The sequence below is a fragment of the Thamnophis sirtalis genome, unplaced genomic scaffold (assembly GCF_051295495.1).
Source record: "Thamnophis sirtalis isolate CommonGarterSnake01/CBP01778 unplaced genomic scaffold, rThaSir2_p1.2 scaffold_6, whole genome shotgun sequence".
Taxonomy (NCBI): Eukaryota; Metazoa; Chordata; class Lepidosauria; order Squamata; family Natricidae; genus Thamnophis; species Thamnophis sirtalis.
Window position 1 is genome coordinate 99106100 of NW_028261386.1, and position 23283 is coordinate 99129382.

Below are 23283 nucleotides of genomic sequence, written 5' to 3' on the forward strand. Positions count from 1 at the left end.
ATAAGCACTGGGGCTTATTTTCTGGGGGTGTCTTTATTTCCACCTCCCATGTAGTTTAATAATACCAGTACATGGGAGACCCACTTCTGCTTGCTCATGGTGGTGCAGGCAGCCACATGGTGCACTAGTGCCATCGCTCAAGGCAGAGGCAGTGGAGCTGCCCCACGCACTGGCTTACCTTAGGGCCCCCGAATTCAGGCCATTCACGCCCCGACACCTGCCTCATGATAGTGGCTCAAACTTTCCAGTAGCAGGGCTTTAATGAAATGGGAAGATGATCCACTAAGAAATGGCTTTCACTTATGATATAGATAATGGTACAGCTGAGGTTAAAATCTATTTTTTTAGACTAGGTTGATCCTCTATCCTACAACCAGAAGTATCTTCATGCAGAACTCCTTTCTGTTGAAAAGGTTAACCCACTCTGGGAATCAGTCATTCTCTTTCCCCAATCTCTTTCCTTTGTATTCTAGCATCCCTAAAATATACATAATGCTTAAATAAAAGATATGAAGTTAAGTGACATATTACATTAAGTTCTCGTCCCCCTAACAGTTTTATTTAAACAAGGTTGTAAAAATAAAAAAATAATGAATAGAACTTGGAAATCTATAACCTCCATCAAAAAGTAAAAAAAAATAATATGCATCAGTCATACATTAGGACCAAAAGTGAACAAGAGATACTATAGTGGTTAATACAGAGCATCTGATTATACGTATTCAGAAGATAGTTGGTACTTCAAAGTACAACGGCACTAGAATATAATGAATTAGTGTGTGTGAATTGTTATTTTGTGTAAATATTTATAAACTGCTCTGATTTTGTAGAAGCAATAGAATCTTTTCAAGTCCCCATTAGCTGTTTTCACAAAAAAATGTTTACAAAAGATAGACACCACCACCCCCCAACACAATCTAAATAAATAGTTTGTCTTATTGTAACATATTGGGTTAGTTGTTCAACAATGGCATATCAGTGTCCATTGGCACAGGAGCAAGTTCACACAAATAAAATAAGGTAGCTTCACTGGCTTCTGCTTCTGTTAGAGGTTCCAGACGAACAAGTTTACTTTGGGTTGGTTGAGGATCCAAACTACTTTCGAGGAGTTCATCCACTTCTATTGATTTATCTACAGAAGATGTGGTTTCTTGTGTACTCTCTGTTGCTGTGCTTGGGTTTCCATCAAACAGTGCAAGGAGAGGGAAAGCAGTATATTGAATGAGCTGTTTATCTATAGTAGAAGAAAACAAGTCAAACAAAGGCATTATTTTACACAAAAACAATTTATGTATTTTTACAAAATGAAAGTGAAAAAAAATAGAACTCGTTCAATATACTGTAGAGGATTACAGGTATGCATTTATTGCATCTTAATCGTATCTAAAAAATAATTTCCATAAATTGTGAATACTGGAGTAGCAAACAATTTTACAGTATGAAAAATTCACCTGTTTCAGGGTTTGAATTAGGCACATTTTGTGAGTCTTCTTGTGGACTATTACTTTTCATTGTTTCAATTCCCTTTGCTTCCATCTGTATAAAAGATGAGATGAAGAAAATGTTATACTACGGAACAGAGCCTATCATAATAAAATACAAGTAATAATCTTTTGTTCTATGATCAAAGTTACAATGTCATTGGACAAATGGTACTTTCACCTGGATCTGGAAGTTATGATGTAAGGGCTCTGTGATCACATGATCATAATCTAGGTGCTTGGTAATCTATCTGCATTTATAACTGCAGGGTGCACTTAAATTTCCCCAAGCCCATCTATCTCCCCACTCCCATTTCTACCCTTATACCTGTCCTGCATTTCACCGTCCCTGCCTCCCTGTGCTCTGCTATTCCCAGCTGACCTTTGCCATTTCCTTCACTGCTGATGAGTGTGCCAGTCTGGCTCTTTGTGAGGCAGGTGCTGGCCACGTGATGCTTTTTCCGAAGGCCACATGCAGCCTTCCTGAAGTCACATATAGCCAGCATCTGCCTTGTGAGGGGAGAAAGAAGACAGCAAAAGTGAATTGGGGATGGCAAGGGCAATGCAGTGTAAGGATGCAAGTGGGCTCTTCGGCCCCTGGTGGCAGCCCCCTCTTCTCGGCCAAGCTGTATTTGTGTTTGGTCATAGCAGTTACTTAGTTGCACACTGCCCTACTTGAAAGCCACTGACTTGTTGGTTGGAAGCCAGGAGAAAGTTGCAAGGAGGTTCTTGCTTAAAAGCCCAGGATTCTCACTTAATGAAGGCAAGGGGATTACCAGAACCACCATAGCTAAGCGATGTCATATGACATTGTGCTTTATGACTGCATTGCCTAGTGATGGAAATTTCAGTCTCGGTTACTGTAATTAACAGAGAACTATTCTGCAGCAGTATTTAAAAACATGTGAGATGCTATCACCAGAACAAACAATAATAGTATTCAGAAAAACACAAGCTAATATTTTGCCATGTACCATGAAGTAATTTTTTGGAACTTTAGAAACCTTTATTTGTATTTTCTCTACATATATGAAAATGAGACTGGGGACATTAATACTGTAATATAAAAATTGTAATATCATTACTACCGCATACATATTTTACAATAGTATGTGGAAAGCATTTGGTGCTCAGATCAGCTCCTTTTGGAAGGTTTGGTCGTGAACCAAAACATACATATTTGGTATATTTCAATACACCCATGGAACAAAATGGAGCTGTTTTGATATTGGCAGAAATGGTTGAAAGGACTGAGGATGGAAAAGGCCAAGATGTCAGCAGATGAGGAAAGGCAAGGAGAAAAGGAAAGTTATTGGAAGGTTAGGAGATATGGATCAGTCAGTGGAATATGTTGTGACTTGAAGGGAGGGAAAAGAAAAAAAAGATCCTGAAAAAATGGGGGGAAAGAAGGCTGGTGGGATTTGCACACTTGGGAACAGTTAAGGAAAGATGCAGGGAAAGGAACTTTGCCCAATTTTCCTATCCAGATTTTGTTTCATCTGAAGCTTGAAACCTCAACCATATTCCAAGTTTTCAGTATTGCTAAACTGCCCCCCCCCGGAAATTGTTTAGCAAACTTGTTGCAGGTTCAAACCAAAATAATTTCCCCATTTTACAAACATCCATATTTTGATTGTTCTAAAAGCACTAATATGAAATTATAGTGCATTCCTGTAAGGATGTACTAGATAAGAAACAAAACATGGAAACTAGTAAGCTGTGAAAAGAGGGTGAGTTCAATACTAGAAAGCATGACAATTCAAACAAATAGAACTAGCCTTAAATTATGACCTTGCTAAAATTCAGAGTTTTAAAAATATGAACATGTGATGTTTTAATACATTTCATTGATATGCCAATATAAAACTTACTTTTGTACTACTGATATGACTTGTAGGGTTCATCTGTACGGAACTTGAAAAAAGCTGAAAAAAATCAAAATGTCACATTTTAAAAAGAAGATTATAAAAAATAAAGTTGGCTATTTTTAAACTGCACCAATGTTTTGTTTATGAACATATCAACATTAAAAAATATTCTTCAGAAAAATACTCTGAACATTTTTTTTGTTTTTTTCTGAAACTTTAAAGTTTGCAATTGCCATTAATATAGCACCTTGATGAAATATTTTAAAAGAGAAAACAGGTTTGTAAAATTAAAGCAAATATTTACATCCACCAGAAGATCTGGATCTATGCTGAACTGCCGTCCTGACAGCATGGCCTGAAAGTCCTCTAAACTGCAATCAATGCTCTCAAGGTAATCCAGGAGTTCCACCCTAAGGGAAAAAGAATACCCTCTAGTTTTTTGAGCAGTAACCTGTTCCCTGCTTGCCACTTTGGACTTCTAAAATAAAATCAAGAAAAATACACTCTTCTTTTTCATGTACTGTAAAAATATTTGAGTATTTTTCTCTATGAAGGGTGTCAGCTGGTACAAAGTATGAAATCCAAGGACAGCAACATAAAATACAATTACATAAAGTCCTGAATACAACCACATAGGCTATCTGAAATTCATCTGTAAGTGATCCTTAATATTTATCAAGAATGGAGACACACATTGCCCATGGAAATTGATTTGACAGAAAAACCAACTTATTTAGGAATTTAAAGACTTAGAGTACATGTGTTATTGTGGGTTCAAATAAGCACCCAATTACTCTAAAACCACTGAATTCAAAATTCAATATTCTACAGTAAGCATAGTGGAATCTCCTGTTCCTAACAGAAAAACAGCTAATCAGCACATTTAAAACATGTGCAATGTAAAATGCATGTGCAGTTAAAAGAGGAAGAGAATAAGATGGTACATAAATTTTAAAGTTAAAAATAACATGAGAAAGTAATGCACGACTTACTTTCCCAAAAGGTTGATATTTTGTGAGATCACTCCATTTTCACTAAGAATAGAATCCATCATTGACACTGGATCCTCTGCTGTTAAAGTCGATTGGTTGTTTAACTGAACAGCACTAGACATTAATGGGTTTCCACCATTAGAGGAAGGACTCATCGATTCATCACAGGAAATACCAACTGGTTCAGTGTTTGTATTTTCTTGAATTATAGGTGTATATTCATCCTCATTATCATCTTCTACTATTACAATGTCAGGGCTATAGCTGCAATGCAAATGTAAGATTAACGAAAAGAAAGCCTTTCTTTTGTAATTTGATTGGAAGCAAAACTCTGAAACCATTTTCTTCAGCTTTGCTCAGACAGCATTTCTGTATTTCCCTTTGAATAATTAGAAGTTCAATAACTTTTGTGGGCGGGGTAAAAGAAGGGGGGACAAGAGATTTACACAACAGAATCCTACACATTCCACATGCACATGTTCTTAAGCTGAATAATGTATTTTAAAATTTAACTAGTGTATATTTGCATAGGCTTTAAAAAAAAACAAATCACAATCCATTTCCCTAAATCCACAAAGTATTTGCAACACTACATTTATTATACATTTAGAACTTTTGCTTTTAACCCCCTCCCCCAAACAGCTGCTCTAAATTAGCTTTTTAAAGCAAGCCAGGATTATTAATAATTTTACTATAGTTATTTGCTACTAGTCCTTATGGTGATACAATCTGAACCAGGTCTTGCCAGATCTAAGCACTACTATCTTAATGAAAATATTTTGATTCTGCTAACTTATCTATAGAATTAAAACTGCAGGCAACAATGCAAGATTGCCCAAAATTGCTATTATGATTATTACACATATTAATGTTTCTTACTTTGAATCTGAAACCGTATCTTCACTGGTTTCTGGAGTAACAGGTGCCTTTTCTTCATCCCCACTTTCATCAGTGATGTCATAAATAATAATGTCATCTGACAGTTGGTCTCTTTGCTTTAAACCATCACTCCTGTTATGTGAAACCTGTCCATTTACAAGCTGCAATAACATAATTGCATAATAAAGATAAAACAGGAATAAGGATAGAAATGTCTTCAAAGTGAATGAGAAACAAAGTGCTACCTTCAGAATGCATTTTAAATGGATTTACAAATCATTTAATTCCATAGCTAGGGAATTAAAATATAATTTCTAACAGGATAATCATTAAATGTAAGAGTAATATCTTGACTAAAAGTAGTAGAGGCAATCCTCAACTTACAATAGTGATTGCTCAAAGTTACAATGACTGAAAAAAGTGACATGACCATTTTTCCCACTTAGGACCACATGGCAGCATGATCAAAATTCAGACTCTCAGCAAATGACTCATATTTATCACAGTTACAGTGTCTTAGGGTCATATGATCACCCTTTGATAAACAAAGTCAATGGGGAAATCAGATTCACTTAACAACTGTGTCACTAACTTTTTTTAAATTTAGATTTAGATTTTATTTGTGATTTATAGGCCGCCCTTTTCCCTGAGGGGACTCAGGGCGGCTTACAATTCATGGGAGGGGGAGTGCAAGACAAAACATAAGACAATACGTGAATGAGGAAAAAAAAATAAAACAATAAAACACAACTTTCATTCAACATTCGGGTGGGGCGAATTAGAATCTTATCCCCAGGCCTGACGGGATAGCTAGATCTTAAGGGCTGTGCGGAAGGCCTGGACGGTGGTGAGGGTGCGAATCTCCACGGGGAGATCGTTCCAAAGGGTCGGAGCTGCTACTGAGAAGGCTCTCCTCCGCGTAGTCGCCAGTCGGCACTGACTGGCGGATGGAACTCGGAGGAGGCCTAATCTGTGCGATCTAATAGGTCGAAGGGAGGTAGTCGGCTGGAGGGGGTCTCTCAAGTACTCAGATCCACTACCATGAAGGGCTTTATGGATGGTAAGTAGCACCTTGAAGCGCATCCGGAGATCAACAGGTAGCCAGCGCAGCTCGCGGAGGATAGGTGTTATGTGGGCGAACCGCGGTGCGCCCACGATCACTCGCGCGGCCGCATTCTGGACTAGCTGAAGTCGCCGGATGCTCTTCAAGGACAGCCCCATGTAGAGCACATTGCAGTATTCCAGCCTAGCAGGAATACAACTGCAGTGATTCACTTAACAACTGTTAAGTGGCAAGGTCATAAAATGGGGAAAAACTCGCTTATTTGGGCTCAATTGTTGTAAATTGAGGATTGTAATACAGAGGTTCTTACTCAATTTAAGAGAAAGAAATGAACACACTTGAACCTAATCTCAGCCATAAATGAAGGATATTACATTATTCAAATGGTGTTTATTAGTAGTTCTCACTTCTGTTCTAGAGACATTAATTTAAGCCTTCATGGGATGATTCTGTCTTTTATCTCTTCCATCATCCAGCTACAATCCAGTGTTGACTCTTTCTTCACATCTGAGTGACATTAATTATGAAACTCTTAAGGAGTGGGATGCCAGTTCAGGTTTAAAACAAGGTTTCATTAATTTAAGAGGCTCTTCTGAGTTTTCTGCCTTTTGACCTGATGCTGCAACCATCAAAATTAATTAGTCTATCAATAACTCCATTTTGTAAAGATGGTGCAGTTTTGATTACTGTAATTTAACATTTTACTAGATATAAAACTGCATTTTTGTCTTTTAAACTATAAAAAAATAATTTTTAACCAAAGAATTTAAGGGAAAAATGCAACCCACAAAGAAATTAAAAATCTTAGTTAGGAATTGGAAATATGCCACAAACACAAGAATAATTAAACTTTGTAATTTTCTTTTTACTGGAACACAGACATTTGCACTGCATTGTAAAGTTTGGTTTAATGTAAACCATTATTTAATGTCTTTGTATTTGAAGTCATTATAGCTGAAGGAGAGGTGTTATATTCAACAGAGGAAATAAATGTTATTCTCTTAAAAACAAAATAATGGGCACAAATATGGATCAGCCATGTTTACTAAAAAATGGAATGGTTCATAAAAGAAATGTAATGAGTAGAATAACTGGCAAGTTTATTCCAATGGAAACCATTTTTACTAATCAAACTATGGGAGGGTGATGGCCTTTATTTCCTGCATCTTGAAAAACACTCAAGAAAGAGAGCTCAAAGTTTAAGAGCTGACTTAAGGGAGAATGTGGAACAATTTTCTACAAGGGTAGAAAAAGTACATCTGTGGAAAGTGACTTGCGGTTGCACAATTTTGATTCTGCCGTACAGGTACGACCACAACTGAGCCCAAAGTTTCTGTTGCTAAATGAGTCATTTGTTAAGTGAGTTTTGCCCCATCTCACAACCTTTCCTGCCACATTTGTTAAGTGAATCACTGCAGTTGTTAAGATATACAGTTGTTGAGTGAATACAGTTTCCCTGTTGACTTTGCTTGTCAGAAGGTCACAAATATGATCCCATGGCCCCAGTTAACAAGTGTCTCAATTTTGATCACATGACCATGAGGATGCTGCAATGATCCAAGTGTGAAAAATGTTCATGTGATTTTTTTCATTGCCATTGTAACTTTGAATGATCACTAAATGAACTGTTATAGTTTGAGGATTACCTGAAATCTGTAGGTCTACAGCCACAGTGAAAATTGTTGGAAGTCTCTGCTTATAACTGAAATCACTAATCTCATATTAAACAAAACTTCATTTACACTGTTTTTCATCTGTATTTCTAGCATCCATATTAAGATAGTTCTCTGAAGGTTACTGTTAAATATGTTTTAAAATTAACTCACATGATGTTTGTTTTCTGATGAGTCTTTGACTATCTGCTGAAATAAGTTAGACTTTGAAGCCCCATTAGTATTCAGAAGCAGTGGGCTAAATCAGAAAAAAATATTGTAAATCAGTTGTAAAGATTACATTAACACCCCCCACCCACGGAACTCTGAAAAATAAGTTTACCGTTTACGTTTCAGACTCACAAGCTGATTATTCTGAACGAGAGTAACAATGAACTGCACAATCTGCAGAAAAAAGACAGAATGTTTTATTGCATTTCAATCTCAAAACAAAATTATATACCTCTGTTGAAATAAGTCTGAACTTAACAGAATGTGTTAATTTACATTGGAAATTAAGTTTCTTGTTCCTAAGAGAACAAATTGTTAGCCAAGTTGCACAAACACAAAAAAAGTTAATTATTTATTTGGATTTCTTCAGCAAATTCTCAAACATAAAAGCCTATATTTCAAGATTTATTCCAACTTTCCAACTGAAATAACATAGATAGAGTGCACGAGCACTATCACTTTGGGATCATGTCATTCTTAGATGCTTCAGATGTCTTGGGCATGTGAGAAGAGCAGGTTAGGGAAACTATCAACACCTCTGTGGTTCCTTGATACCTCTAAGAGATATTGATGCACTCCGTTCTGAAGAAATGTTCCCTAAAATAACCAATATTAGGCAACTATTGCCCTGCTTCTAATCTTGTCCTTTGAGGAAAGTTGTTGAGAAAATAATGTGGTTCCAGAGGCAGATGCTCTAGATTTAACAGATTATATGGATCTTTTTGAGCAATCCTAGAAATAAACAAATGGGATTGGTTGTTTTAGTAGATGACCTTTGACACAGCTGTCTTGATCCTCCCTGACCTCTGAGGAACTTTCTAGACTGCCTACTATGGTTGGGAATTCAAGACACTGTTATACAGTGTTCCACTCCTTCCAAAACAGTTCCAGTCAATGGCAATGGGGGAAGAAAAGGCTGGTTCCATGGAAGTTCTCTTGTCAGCTTCTACTGGGATTAAATATCTTGCTCCTGTTGTTTGACATGTACATGAGGCTGCTGGGAAAGATCTCCAGATAGTCTGGGTGAGGTATATTTTGCTCCTTGGAGTAAACAAGGAACGCTCTTTTCCATATTCATTATAGTTTTTAGAAAGTTATCTGTATTAGTATAATATATTTTCTTAGTAACATCAATATTCACAAATAAAGCACTTACATTAGTAACTTGAGCTAGGATTTCTCCAATGAGGACAACTGATGGATAGCCAATAAAAGTATTTGAAATAATTCCTACATTACAATGTAGCCTAAAGCATCAAGTATTATATAAAAGGATTTCTGTAGAAGTAATAAGACTTTGCCATATATATTCCGTATCTGCCCTGATTAATTTTAGAGATTCTGATTTTGGAAAAATTTTTACTCTCCAATTGCTATCAGGAAAAATTATTTAATCTATCAATTTGTATTATATTCATTAAAGCCATTTTCTTTTCCTTCACATAGATTATGTATGAAAGCGAATCTCAGAAAAATTACCTTTCGAATAACTTGTTGCTGCTGTAGATGTTTTGCTCTCAATTCTGCTACCTCTCGCCAAAGAGATTCATTTTCTCTGTTTCAAGACATTCATAGTTAATGCAAAGATTAAAATGTTTGCATGTGAACATTAGAAATATATTCTGAAAAACAATATTAATAATCAATAATATGACACAGATAATCTCTTCTATTGGTATGAGACATATAATTTTTAAGGTTACAGTAGAAATTTTCATGTTAAAATGTTTGATATTAAAAGGCGAGTTTTCTGAATTTTGATAAACAATAGTTACATCACATTGACTAAAGTGTATTTTACCTCTTAAGTGCAGAAAGTCTGGATTCAATGGTTTCTTGTTTAATTTGAACCTTCTGAGCACTGCTTATAATTTTAGACAGATCTTCTTGGCGAATTTTATTTTCTTCAGGCTTTGTGGAAGAAACCTGTAAAAAAAATCATTCCAGATATAAATGAGTAATAATATACAAGTTGATAATAGCTTGAAATAGGTGTTCTGTGATAAGAGAAAGTGAAATTTGTTTTGGAAATGAATTCCAAAATATTATGATGCCTATGCTATATGCATAATATAGGTGAATTTCAGCAAAACATGTCCAAAGTTCTATACAATTTTTCACTAACCTTTCTTTTAATATGTTCCAGTAAGTCTTCCCGTCCTTGTTTGAAATAGGGATGTTGGAACTCAACAGGACCATCTCTTTCCAATTTAACAATACCAGAATCCACATGGACCACTTTACGGAAACCATCTAAAAAATTATACCCACAATGCAAAAATCAACAGGAATATTCAAAGGCTTCATTCAACAAAGTGAAGATTTCCATACTTATACCATTATCAAAACTGCAATTCTTATGTAAACAGTTTCACTAATGCACAACTGTCTTTTACTATCACCAAAATCCATTCTGTTAATTTCTACAGAAGCCATATATATAAAACAAAAAATCAACATAGGAAACAGTGCCTGATTATTTAGTTCTCCTTCTAGCGTCACAGATATTGCTGTATTTCTGGGAAGTACAGGGCAATTGTATATGCAACAGTTTTATTACTATACTGCTTGATACGTATAAAAAATACTACCACATTTCCCTGAAAATTTGACATGTACTGAAAATAAGGCCATGCCATATTTTCCGGGTGGGCAAAAATATAAGCCCTCCCCCCAAAATAAGCCCCCTGGATAACCCCCCCTTTAGGCAGGCAGAGTGCCACTCACCAACCTAGCAGTATCCCAAAGGCGCCAAGCCACGGGAGCCGGGGGGGGGAAGGCGTTCACGTTGCTTGGCATCTTCGGGATACCACTAGGTTGATGAGTGGTGTTCCACCTGGCCGGAGGGAAGGGGTGTTGCTGGGTAGCTGCTTTCTTGCGAACGGGCTCCCAAAGAGCCGGACAAAACCTCAGTGGCGAACGGCTATGTTGCACTGTTGCACCAGCGCAACACAGCAGCCATGAGGTGACCACGCTCACGAGCAGCCACCCAGTAAACCCCCTTTCCAGCCAGGCACAGCGCCATTCACTGACTTACGGATATCCCAAAGGCACCAAGCCATGTGGCGCTTTGCCTGCCCCCTAGCTCCCACGGCTTGGCGGCTTCGGAATACTCCTAGGTCAGTGAATGGCGCTCTGAACGGCTGGAGAGTGGGGTTGCACGAACGCCTGTTCCACCCCCAGCTCGCGTGCCTCCCAGCCTCACCATGCCTGGCCCAGCTCTCCTTGCAGGGTCAGGGCACCACCACCACCGCCGCTCTCCCAGCATGGCTTCTCCGGCTTCCAAACTCTGGAGATCGGCTGCTGAGTCTTCCGGCAGCAGCCGCTCTGAGAGTTCACTCTATGGTTGTGGGCAAGCTGCTGAGAGTCTTCCATAGCCATATTTTGGGGATCAATAAAACTCTGTCTTATTTCGGGGAAACACGGTATAAAAGTACAGTTCACCACTTCTTCTGGATCTGAGCCAGATAGTTTAAATCTGGAAGCAAAACTAAGAAAAACACTATATCTTAACTAGTCCTAGACTACAGGAACACATGCTCTAAATACGTTTAACAAATACATGCTACTATCCTAATATGGTATAACACTGTATTTTTCTAAGAAAACTGCACTGATATGTTTACTACTATGATTTTTATTTGAAATTTTAGCCAACCAGAACTTTCTCCCCAAAGAATTTCTCTCAGCAAACTAATACCCATGAAAAGCAAACAAAAATAATTTTAATCTATTCCATTCTCTCATCACCTTTCTCTACATGCGAAAGAATGCCATAACCATCTAGAATAGATTTTGTAGACTTTTGGGTACAAAAGATTGCAAGGATAGAAGGAAATCCGCAGAAACTGCCTCCTTTCCAAGTCAACTAATGGGAATGTTCTACTGTAGCAAACATTTCCCCTTGTTGGAAAGTATTCTTCAACTTGCAGGAAGACTACAATGAATTCAAGCTATAATGTATAAACAAGATTTCCTTCCCAAAATTGGGAGATAAATTGATATAATATTCAATAATGATACACAGCATGAAAAAAGTATTAACTATCCTTCATGGGTTTTAGTGTTTCAGAGGACCCTGTCACTTGGCATTGAACATTTCAGCAAATGCAATTCCTAAAATATAGCAACTATATTCCTTAGAAAATTGTTTAAGTTCATGATCAAAATTAAATCTGAATGACTGACAGAATGTGCTAGTGTAAACAAAAAAAAATGAAACTACTTCAAGATTAATAGTATAAAATGTTCTATATTTTAAGTGTAGATCTAAATATATAATAGTGCATATTACTAAAAAAAATCCTTACACATATTTAGCTGCCTCACAAAGCTTGCCATGTTGTTGTGCTTGAAGTACTTTGGAAGAATCTCTTTGGCAAACCTTTGTTCATCCAATACGAGGAAACTCTGGCCATTCTGAAATTAAAAAGTCACACACAATTATGATCAGAATCTACATAAAATGAAAAACATTTTGATATATATTTGAAACTAACTTCTCACTGAAGCATTCTTTAATGCAAATATAACCTCCAATTAAAAAATATATAGTTAATAACAAAATTATAAGAGCTTTCACTGAAAATATAATGATTATGAAAAAGATTAACACAGAAGAGGCAAGTCATGAATACATTAATGACAGTAACTCAGATCAAATTACAGGACAGTTTAATATTATGCTTGACCATATAAGAACTGTCTAATAAGTGAATTTTAGTTACAGGTTATTTGGTTGGTTCTAAAACACACAATTTTTATTACTTCTACTTTTAAGAGCCATAGTGGCACAGTGGTTAGAATGCAGTATTGCAGGCTAACTCACTGCTCACTGCCAGGACTTTGATCCTCATCTGCTCAAGGTTGACTCAGCCTTCTATCCTTCCAAGGTTGGTGAAATTAGGAGTTAGATTGTTGAGGGCAATATGCTGACTCTGTAAACTGCTTAGAGAGGGCTGTAAAAGCACTGTGAAACTGTATATATGTCTTAACTGCTATTGCTATTGTTTTGCTGCTATGACATATCCTTGGGAAAAATGTAAAGAATAATAGTTTTGGCACAGTAATCACAAGGAAATAAGCTAGAAAAGATGTTCTTCCTTTTTATTTATTTATTCATCTGGGAAATATCTATTGCCTAGTGAAATAAGTAACACAAACTATCAGGGAATATGGTTCTTACATTCTATGAAAAAAGGGAATATTCAAATAAATAAATTATGAAGAAAATTTAACTTTGAAATGGGAGAATAAAACCAAAATATAAAAGATATAGGCAATGTGTCTAAACAAAAATGCAGTCTAATTAATAGACTAACAGAACAGCAAATTGATTAAGAACCCAGAGGATGTAATAGGAAATTATTCATTAGAACAGCAGGTTAAGAAACAAAATCATTGCAAGGCTCAGACATATTTTTTGGGTGTAAAAAGACTGAAAAGAAAAAAGAAAAAGGAGGTAGAAGCAGACCTTGCACATAAAGCAATATAGTCAGACTGGGCCCTTGATCGATACTGCCATAGCTTGGCATATGTGACATAAACATATTATTTTAACTACTAATTTAAAATAGTAGCTGTAGTATCTCTAGCATATTGAGCCACAGTGGTGCAGTGGTTAGAGTGCGGTACAATAGGCTATTTATTCTGACTGCCGGCTGACTGCAATTTGGCAGTTAAATCTCACCAGGCTCAAGGTTGACATAGCCTTCCATCCTTCCAAGGTGGGGACATGAGTACGCAAATTGGGGGGGGGGCAATATGCTGACTCTGTAAAACCGCTTAGAGAGGGCTATAAAGTACTAAAGTAGTATATAAGGGCTATATTACCAGATATCATTTTTATATAGATTTTATTATATGTATGTGAACCAGTTTTGTGTAGTGGTTAAAGTACTAGATTAGAAAGTAGAGGATCCTGAGTTCTAGTCCTGCCTTATGCACAAAGCTAGTAGGGTGACCTTGGATAACTCAGGCTTTCTCAGCTATAGGAAGAAGGTGGCAACGGCAAACCAATCCCAAAGTCTTGCCAATCACATTGTAGGGACATGTTCAGGCTGTCAGGAGTCAACCCTAGCTTTAAGACACTCCCCCCTCCACCCACAAAAGTGTGGGTATATGTTTAAATAGTTTTATATACTATCAAAATTAGGACTAGAATCTCAGTCACTGAGTGAAGCACTAAGCAAGATGTCATGCGACTACTTTGCTCAACAACCACAATCCTGGCAATCATGGTTGTGATTAAGTGGTCTTGTGGATCACACAGAGTTGTAGGTAAGGAGAATGAGTTCCCTGGGGGAGGCTTCTCTCAGGAGCTGAAAGTCCTCCCTGCCAAAAATCAAAGCAGCATTTTCAGCCCTGAGCAGATACTCCTTCACATTCTGTGATGGGCCTCCATCATCAACCACCTGAGATCCTCTGCCCTTTTTCCATATCACACTGCATCTCCATTCTCTCCTTAGATTTCAGCTTCCTCTCATCTTTGGGGGTGGCTGAAAAAGCTGACAAAGAAAAGAATTCAGCTTACCTCTTTATGCAGAAGGAAACTCCTTCAGGAGGGTGCAGGAATGGAGCTCAAATCTTCAGCGTTTGAGTTCCATTTTGGCACTCTCCTGGAGTTCAGTTTCTTTCTGTATGCGGGAAAGAAAATGTCCAGTAAGATGCAGGAATACAGCCCAAATATTGAAGATTTGACCTCTGTTCCTGCACCCTGCCAAAGGACACCAGTTACCATTAATGGGAAGGTGCAGCAGGATGCAGTAATGAAGCAAAATTTTGTATTTGTATTTGTTTATTATTTATAGGCCACCCTTTTCCCTCAGGGGACTCAGGGCGGCTTACAATTTATGGGGAGGGGAATACAAGACAAGACATGAGACAATACATAAGTAAAAATAGAACACAACATTCATTCATCATTCGGGTGGGGACGGATTAGAATCTTTATCCCCAGGCCTGACCGGATAGCCAGGTCTTGAGGGCTGTGCGGAAGGTCTGGACGGTGGTGAGGGTGCGAATCTCCACGGGGAGGTCGTTCCAAAGGGTCGGAGCTACTACTGAAAAGGCTCTCCTCCGCGTAGTTGTCAGTCGACACTGACTGGCGGATGGAACTCGGAGGAGGCCTAATCTGTGTGATCTAATAGGTCGTAGGGAGGTAATTGGCAGGAGGCGGTCTCTCAAGTACTCAGATCCACTCCCATGGAGGGCTTTATGGGTGGTAAGTAGCACCTTGAAGCGCACCCGGAGATCAACAGGTAGCCAGCACAGCTCACGGAGGATAGGTGTTATGTGGGCGAACCGCGGTGCGCCCACAATCACTCACGCGGCCGCATTCTGGACTAGCTGAAGTCGCCGGATGCTCTTCAAGGGCAGCCCCATGTAGAGCACGTTGCAGTATTCCAGCCTAGAGGTCACAAGGGCCCGAGTGACCGTTGTGAGAGCCTCCCGGTTCAGGTAGGGTCGCAACTGGCGCACCAGCTGAACCTTGGCAAATGCCCCCCTGGTCACAGCCGACAGGTGGTGGTCAAAGGTCAGCTGTGGGTCCAGGAGGACTCCCAAGTTGTGAACCCTGTCTGAGAGGTGTAAAATTTGGTCCCCCAGCCTGAGTGATGGAACACTAGCCAAATTATTGGGAGGGAAACACAACAGCCACTCGGTCTTGTCCAGGTTGAGTACCAGTTTGTTAGCTCTCATCCAGTCCCTAACGGCTTCGAGACCCCGGTTCATCACGTCCACCGCTTCATTGAGTTGGCACGGGGCGGACAGATACAACTGGGTATCGTCCGCGTATTGGTGGTATCTTATCCCGTGCCTCCAAATGATCTCGCCCAGCAGTTTCATGTAGATGTTAAATAGTAGGGGGGATAAGACTAAGCCCTGCGGCACCCCATATGTTAGGGGCCTAGGGGTCGATCTCTGCCCCCCAACCAACACCGACTGCGACCTGTCCGAGAGGTAGGAGGAGAACCACTGCAAAACAGTGCCTCCCACCCCTACCTCCCGCAGTCGTCGCAGAAGGATACCATGGTCGATGGTATCGAAAGCTGCCGAGAGGTCAAGGAGAACCAGGATGGATGCATGGCCTCCATCCCTGGCTCTCCAGAGATCATCGGTCAATGTGACCAAAGCGGTTTCTGTGCTGTAACCAGGTCTGAAGCCGGACTGGAAAGGGTCAAGGTAACTAGCTTCCTCCAAGGACCGTTGAAGCTGGAAGGCCACCACCTTCTCAACAACCTTCCCAACAAAGGGGAGGTTGGAGACTGGACGGTAATTGTTGAGAACGGCTGGATCCAAAGATGGTTTCTTCAGGAGGGGTCTCACCACCGCCGCTTTAAGTGCGGAGGGGAAGTGCCCCTCCCGAAGGGAGGCGGTAACGACCGCCTGGATCCAGCCTGGACCGCCTGGATCCAATCTTTAGGATTCAAGCTGTTTCTGCACCTGAGTTCAGCTCCCCTTGGCAGGCAGCTTTTCAGCCACCCTCCAGAGACAGGAAGCAGTTCTCTCAGCAAGAAGCAGCAGCTTGAAACTTTCCCTGCCAGCTTCCCCTCTGACTTTCTTGATACGTTGGCAAAGATTGCAAACAGCTATCATTATAATCATTGGATTATTGGCTATCCCCTTGTAAGTGCGAATAGATTGCCAAATACCAGATTGTGATCCTGTGACTATAAGCATAGTGGTGCAATGTTTTGTGATGGCTAAAGTGCTTTACCGGCTATAAAGCATCATTTCCAGTGTACTAATATTAAATGAATGGTCATAGGTTGAGCACTTCCTGTATATTAATTTATTTCTTGTAAGAGGCTTATAACATAACTGAATATTATGTATATAATTCAAATAACAAACCAAACATTATGGCTTTCCCAAATTAAGTCAGTATTTGAACTTGAGATTTTTCTGGTCATATCTCTAAATTATATATTTTAGGGAGATTAATCTTAAATATAGTTGTGATCCTTAATAGCCCCAGCTACAAAATCAAACACATGACAATGGTTGCAAAAGGAGCCAGTATGAGATAACCTGCCTATCATTCTGTCATTAAAAAAGAATAACAATTATTACTCTATCTCCTTCATATATGAGACAAGATGATCATTTTACTTTTAAACCAGAGATACCCGGCCAGTATGGTAGCTACTTGCTAATAGCATCAACATAAAATCATACTGATATAGATTTAATATACCAGTGTATCATGGGATCTTCCAGAAAATGGGATTTAGAAACAATTATATTCTTGAAGACTAGAATTTATAGACCTATTTTTATATCATTAAGATAACCTAATTGCCTACTTTACCTACTACTGATTGATCCAAAATTAAACGTTAGAATAAAGAACAATTAAATACCCAACTTATAATATGTTAAAAATAAAAAGGCACATGCAAGTGGACATTGCATAAAGACAATGTAAATTATGAATGTCTCCAAGGATCTGCTCAATGTTTGCTTTAGTCATCCAAAGAATATGTATGATAATTGATCGCCCTAGTTTTCAATTCCTCGGTTGCAACCTGTACAGAATCAAAAAATAATCTTAAAAGTAACAAAACAAATACTATTCCCTGTGCCAGCAAAAATAGAAAGTGGTATAAGATAATTTCATATTTTTTTCTAATATTATATTCCTCTGAGGAAAAAAAACAACTTTGAAATCGTAACAAGGAAACAGATTTTTTACAACAGTTACACCATCTCTCCATCTCCAAATATAAGTATTTGGAACAAGAACAGAGGTGGTAAATTCTTTCACCTTCACATCTAATATTTTTGTAAGCAGTTTCCTCAGCATAAAAGAGTAACTTAACTGTTACAGTGTATTCTGTGTAATATTTTGAAACCAAATACTGATCTATGGAGCAACTATATCTCCCAGTACTGTATTAGGCTATATTTGCACTATTGCCATGTATTAAATCAGACTCAAGACCAAGGACATGCATATGCTGAAAATACTCCAATATCTATAGGGAAGTCTACCAAAATAAGCCATATTAATGACATTTGAATCTAATGATATTATACAAAGCTTCTCCCCCCCCCCCCAAAAAAAACTTGGAACTTATGAAGTCATCTGGTTATTAATAGGTAAATGATAGTATTATTACCACAAATTGTGACAAACAGAAAAGCAGTTTGACTACCTACCATCAGTTAATAATTAACCCCTAATTGGATTTGCTTATGTTTTCCTTTCTATTATATTTGAACTCAATCATTTATGGGATTGATATTACTATATTTGACCATCTTTTATTTAGACTAAGAAAATGTATGAATTTACTCTTGCTAGAGCAAAGCAAAATAGATAGTCAGGACTCTTCTGTTGACATTCCTGATCATTTCTAAACCTATTTAAATGTTAATAGTCAACAGACCAGAGCTAAGGTAGTTAACAATAAAAAGAACAGATAGACCATGAAAACAATACACAAATACATCACAATAGTGTCCTAAGTACTATTCTAAACAACACTCCTGTTAGTAGATTGCTTCCTACTTCTAACAGCCACTGACAGAAAATTAGCTACCAAGAAGAGATTTTAAAATTTTATCTTCCAGCAAATATTTAATTAGTGGATCTTTCTGAATTGAACTACAGTCAATACAGTTATAACCTATCAATGGTGGGCTCCAGTTTAAAAATTGCAGAAGAATGTGGGGCACAAACACCACTTCCTGTTTATTAAAAGGACAAACCCTCCAACACAAACACTTTTCTTGCAAAAACCTTGAGGCAAGTACATACAGAAAAACTTTTCAAATAAAATGCCAAACTTGACTTGCTGAACAAGAAAAATAAAATAATCTGAGACAGCCAGAAGACACTTATGGAAAATGCAGATTTGCATCCAACTTGAGAACGAACCGGTGACAGCCCAATATAAAAGTGAATTCTTTCAGTTACTAGTGGCCAACCATAAGGAGACAGACCAATTACTGCATTTTGGGATCCTGAAGAAGACAATTTCCTGAGGTGCAGGAGCAAGGAGGCTGGTAGTGTGGCTTTCATTTTTGAGGTTATTACTAACTCAAGTGTGAGGCAACCATATCAATTATTTAAATAAGTAGTTCAGGGCATAGAATCAGTATGAACATTAATTGATGAGTGCATTTCAACACACTCTTTTGTGTACAAAATTAACACTATCAGGAAGCACCACATACACAAAGTCAAGACTCTTCCCATGCATGTTTCCTTAGGCGCAGGAACAGCTTGATTTCGAGCAGAGATGTCAAGAGGATGGTTAACTAGCTAACAGCTATCAGCTTCCTCACCCAGGGCTAACTGGGCATGTTTCAGGGTTCCCACTAGCGGCACCAAGGAATCTCTCTCCAGTTCTGCATACATCCCAGAGATCTCCCCTCCCCCGGTGCCGGTATCGGTCCAGGCCCTTCTGGATCCCTCGGCGGCCTTGCAGTCCGCCATGTGACAGTTGAGGCCTCCCGACGGCCTCGTCCCCGGGAAGGACGGGGGGCGCGACATGGGCCCGGAGGAAACGACCGATACGGAGGCGGGAAGTGACAGGATCCGAAGACCGTCGGTGATCTCGGGACAAACCTTCACCCGGGGGAAAAAACGTGACTCACGCCGGATCACGCCCCCTTCCTCTTACACCGCCTCCTGCCGGACCTTTTGTCGCGCCCGAGGGGGCCGTACGGGCGAGACCGCGAAAGTAAGGCTCCGGGGCGGCAGTCGGGAGGAAAAGGCCGGTCCCCCACTTCGCGGCTGGCCTCTCTCAAGAACGCCTACCTGGCTCCAGGTGATGAGCTGGTTACTGGGCGCGTCGCCCACCAGAGCCCAAAGTTTACTTAGAAAGGCCGGGACTGCCGTGGCCGCGGCGGCGGCTGTGGTAGCGGCGCCCGTACTGGCCGCCGACATGACTGGCTGCTGCTGCTGCTTCATGACGGCTCGAAGAAGAGGGGGCGAGAGCGGGGGGCAATCCGGACCGCTGTCCTTCTTCCTCACGGCGCGGCGGCGGCGCCGATCGTTCCTTGAACTGGCGCGCCTGCGCAGGCTCGCGAGACACGCGCGAGGCCGGGAGCCGCTTCTTCACCCTACCTTTTACATAACGGGACCACGTGCGCGGCCCTCGCGAACCACAACAGCCAGAAGCCTCGGCTACCATTGGATGAGGGGCTCGCGGGCTTGCCATTGGCTTGGCGCGGCGGGAGACGGAAATTTCCACCGAGTGGAATGCAAAAGAGCGACTCGAGGCAGCCAATGAGAGAAGCGTTCGCCTAATAAGAATGAAAGAATCGCGCGCGCGTCAGGTGAAAAGAACGGGGGGGGGGTAATAGCAATAGCAATAGCAGTAGACTTATATACCGCTTCATAGGCCTTTCAGGCCTCTCTAAGCGGTTTTACAGAGAGTCAGCATATTGCCCCCAACAATCTGGGTCCTCATTTTACCCACCTCGGAAGGATGGAAGGCTGAGTCAACCCTGAGCCGGTGAGATTTGAACCGCTGACCTGCTGATCTAGCAGTAGCCTGCAGTGCTGCTTTTTAACCACTGCGCCACCTTGGCTCTAATGCTGGAGTTGCGGAGGGAAAGTTACCATAGCAACAGAGGGACAGCAACCACAGCAACTTTGGAGAAAACATATCGGCGCTTAATTGAAGATTAACTTTCACTCCGCTGTTCCTCTGTTTACATGTTCACTCCTAAACGCCTGTAATCCGCAGCAATTAAATTGGACCGACTCAGCCTTTGTCTGTAAAAGTCAATTAGGATTCAGGAATGAAGTATCAACAGTGAAATATTTTAAGTTTATTCCCAGGGAACTAATATATATTAGTATATTATAAGAGCTGTTTCCTTATCTGGTATAGTAGTTGTATTCGTGCTGCAGAACCTTTTACTGAAGTATGTTCCTGAATAAATCTTAATTCGTTGTTATAAAGACCAGCAGAAAAGAACTGACGTGGACAAAAATAAGATACCCAGATCTGAAGTTGGGATGGAACGTTATTTGGATCTGGCAGGCACACAACTGATTGTTTCCAGATAGGTTTTGGAAACGAACCTAAAAGTTGCTCATATTAGATCAGTGGCTACAGTTTGCTTGGGCCTGATGTAGGAATTGTAATAATACTCATCCAATTTATTTAACTTGGATTTTATTGCATTCAGGGCCATTGTGTAATCCCACTAGAAAGAATTCACTGCCAGAAAGAATGATTAATCAATTAAGAGCTGGTCAATAATCTTAATTAAAAGATTTAAATTATGCATTGGTTTTTTTTCTTTGTTGTGCCTTCTATAAAGTGCCTGCCACCGCACAAAAGCGGGGAGGTCCTCTGGGCGTGTGCAGAGTGCTGCCTTCATTAAACCCAAGCCGGGCCGAGTTTCCTTTTTTTTACAACGTGAAGCGGTTTAACGGGATGGAGTGGCTGCACTGAATTGTGAGGGTGCACAGTGGCCAGGGCGGCAGCATGCACTTTAAAGACAGCGGTGTGTGCGCGCCCTCACGATTCAGTGCAGCCACTCCGTGCCGTTAAACCGCCTCACAGTTAAAAAAAAAAAAAGGAAACTCGGCCCGACTTGGGTTTAATGAAGGCGGCACTCTGCACACGCCCAGAGGACCTCCCCGCTTTTGCAACCAAGGAGGCACGCTGGAGTGGGAGCGGCAAGCAGGCTCGTCGTCACATGACAGCTTTCTCTTCACTGCCAGCCGGTCCCTTTAAACCCTCTTTTCGCCATGCGAGTTGGGAGGAGACGGACGGAGGGAGGCTGGAAGGCAGCGGGGGCACCCCTTGTGCCGATGCTTCTCGGAGCGCTGTGCGTGGCTTGCTCGCCTGAGTCTCTCCGGCCATCCTTCTGCCCTGACTCAGAGGCCGCTGAGGGAGGAGGACTGAGCCGGGAGTCCCCCACCTCACCGTCCATGCCTCTCCAAGCCGGGTAAGAAGTGCTGCGCTCCGCTCTTCTCCGTCCCCTCGCTTTCTCTTTAACCCCCTCAAACCGCCTTTGGGTCTGGCTCTGCTTTCCCCACTTTTGCTTCAACTTCGCCTTTTGCAAAGGGGGAAGTGTGTGGCCGGGGGCGCCCGTGTATGAGCGGACTGCTTAGCCGTGGGTTTCCCTTCTTTCTCCCCCCCCCGCCGAAGCCGCCCCCGAAGCCCCGACGCGGGCGGCTGGCGCTGGCAGACATAGGGCGGCTTTTGTCCGCTTGCCTCACCAGCTGTGAACCTCACCGCACATCACTGGTCTGCAACCTTAAACACTCAAAGAGCCATTTGGCCCCATTTCCCATAGAAAAGAAACCACTGGGAGCCACAAAACCTGAGTGGGTATGACCTTATTGATGTCACTCACTCCCACCAAGTCATGACCCCCTAGCCATGCCTACCCAGCTGGTCATTAGGGCAGAGAACCAGCTCTTAAACACTGGGAGCCACAAAATCCTTTTGACATCTAAAATTATGTCAAATGATGTCCCCCTTTCTCTGTATTTTATACATACATACATATATACATACATACATACATACATACATACATACATACATACATACATACATATATATCCCTTCCTATCTCTCTCTACCGCTCTCTCTGTATCTCCCCATCTCTCGGTATCTCTTTGTGTGTGTGTGTGTGTGTGTGTGTGTGTGTGTCTGTCTGTCTGTCTGTCTGCCTGCCTGCCTGCCTGCCTGCCTGCCTGTCTGTCTCTCCCCTTCTCTGTATCTCTCTCCCCTTCTCTCCCTCCCTTCCACTCTCCATGTATCTTCCCCCCTCTTTCCCCCTCTGTTGTTGTCTCCTACTCTCTCTCCCCTCTTTCTGTATCTCCTCCTCCCTCCTTCTGTCCCCCTCTCTCCATGTATCTCTCTCCCCTCTCCTTCTCCCTCTCCCCCTCCCCTCACCCCCTCTCTCTGTATCTCTCTCTCTTTGTCTGTTTCTCTCTTCCTCTCTCTGTATCTCTCCCCCTCTCTCCATGTATCTCTCCTCCCTCTCTTTTCTCTTTCTTGCTCTCTCTTTCTCTCCCTCTCCCTCTCTCTCTCTCTCTGTATCTCCCTCCCCCCTCTCTCTGTATCTCCCTCTCTCTCCCTCTTTCTGTATCCCCCACTCTCCCTCCCTCTCTCCATTTATCTCTCTCCCCTCTTC

At 40.8% G+C, this 23283-nt stretch overlaps 1 protein-coding gene across 1 annotated transcript; it reads right to left on the bottom strand.

Moving 5' to 3' along the window:
* Positions 1–537: 537 nt before the first annotated feature.
* Positions 538–20210, bottom strand: HSF2 (heat shock transcription factor 2). Its single transcript, XM_087718539.1, has 13 exons — positions 19934–20210; positions 12477–12585; positions 10292–10419; positions 9968–10092; positions 9646–9721; positions 8279–8340; positions 8110–8194; positions 5221–5381; positions 4342–4605; positions 3654–3759; positions 3353–3406; positions 1452–1536; positions 538–1234 (listed from the first exon to the last, which is right to left on the bottom strand). The coding sequence occupies exons 1-13, from the start codon at positions 20084–20086 to the stop codon at positions 954–956; spliced, it is 1689 nt and encodes a 562-aa protein (XP_087574665.1). The 5' UTR covers positions 20087–20210; the 3' UTR covers positions 538–953.
* Between the last annotated feature and the right edge of the window lie 3073 nt (positions 20211–23283).

What these genes read in the sequence shown, in the direction of transcription:
- HSF2 (XM_087718539.1), bottom strand. Translation starts at nt 20,086, where the DNA reads ATGAAGCAGCAGCAGCAGCCAGTCATGTCGGCGGCCAGTACGGGCGCC. An exon ending in GATACGGTTTCAGATTCAAA is followed by an intron (nt 4,606 to 5,220) that starts GTAAGAAACATT and finishes TTTGCATTGCAG; the next exon opens with CTATAGCCCTGACATTGTAA. An exon ending in TAATTCAAACCCTGAAACAG is followed by an intron (nt 1,235 to 1,451) that starts GTGAATTTTTCA and finishes CTTCTACTATAG; the next exon opens with ATAAACAGCTCATTCAATAT.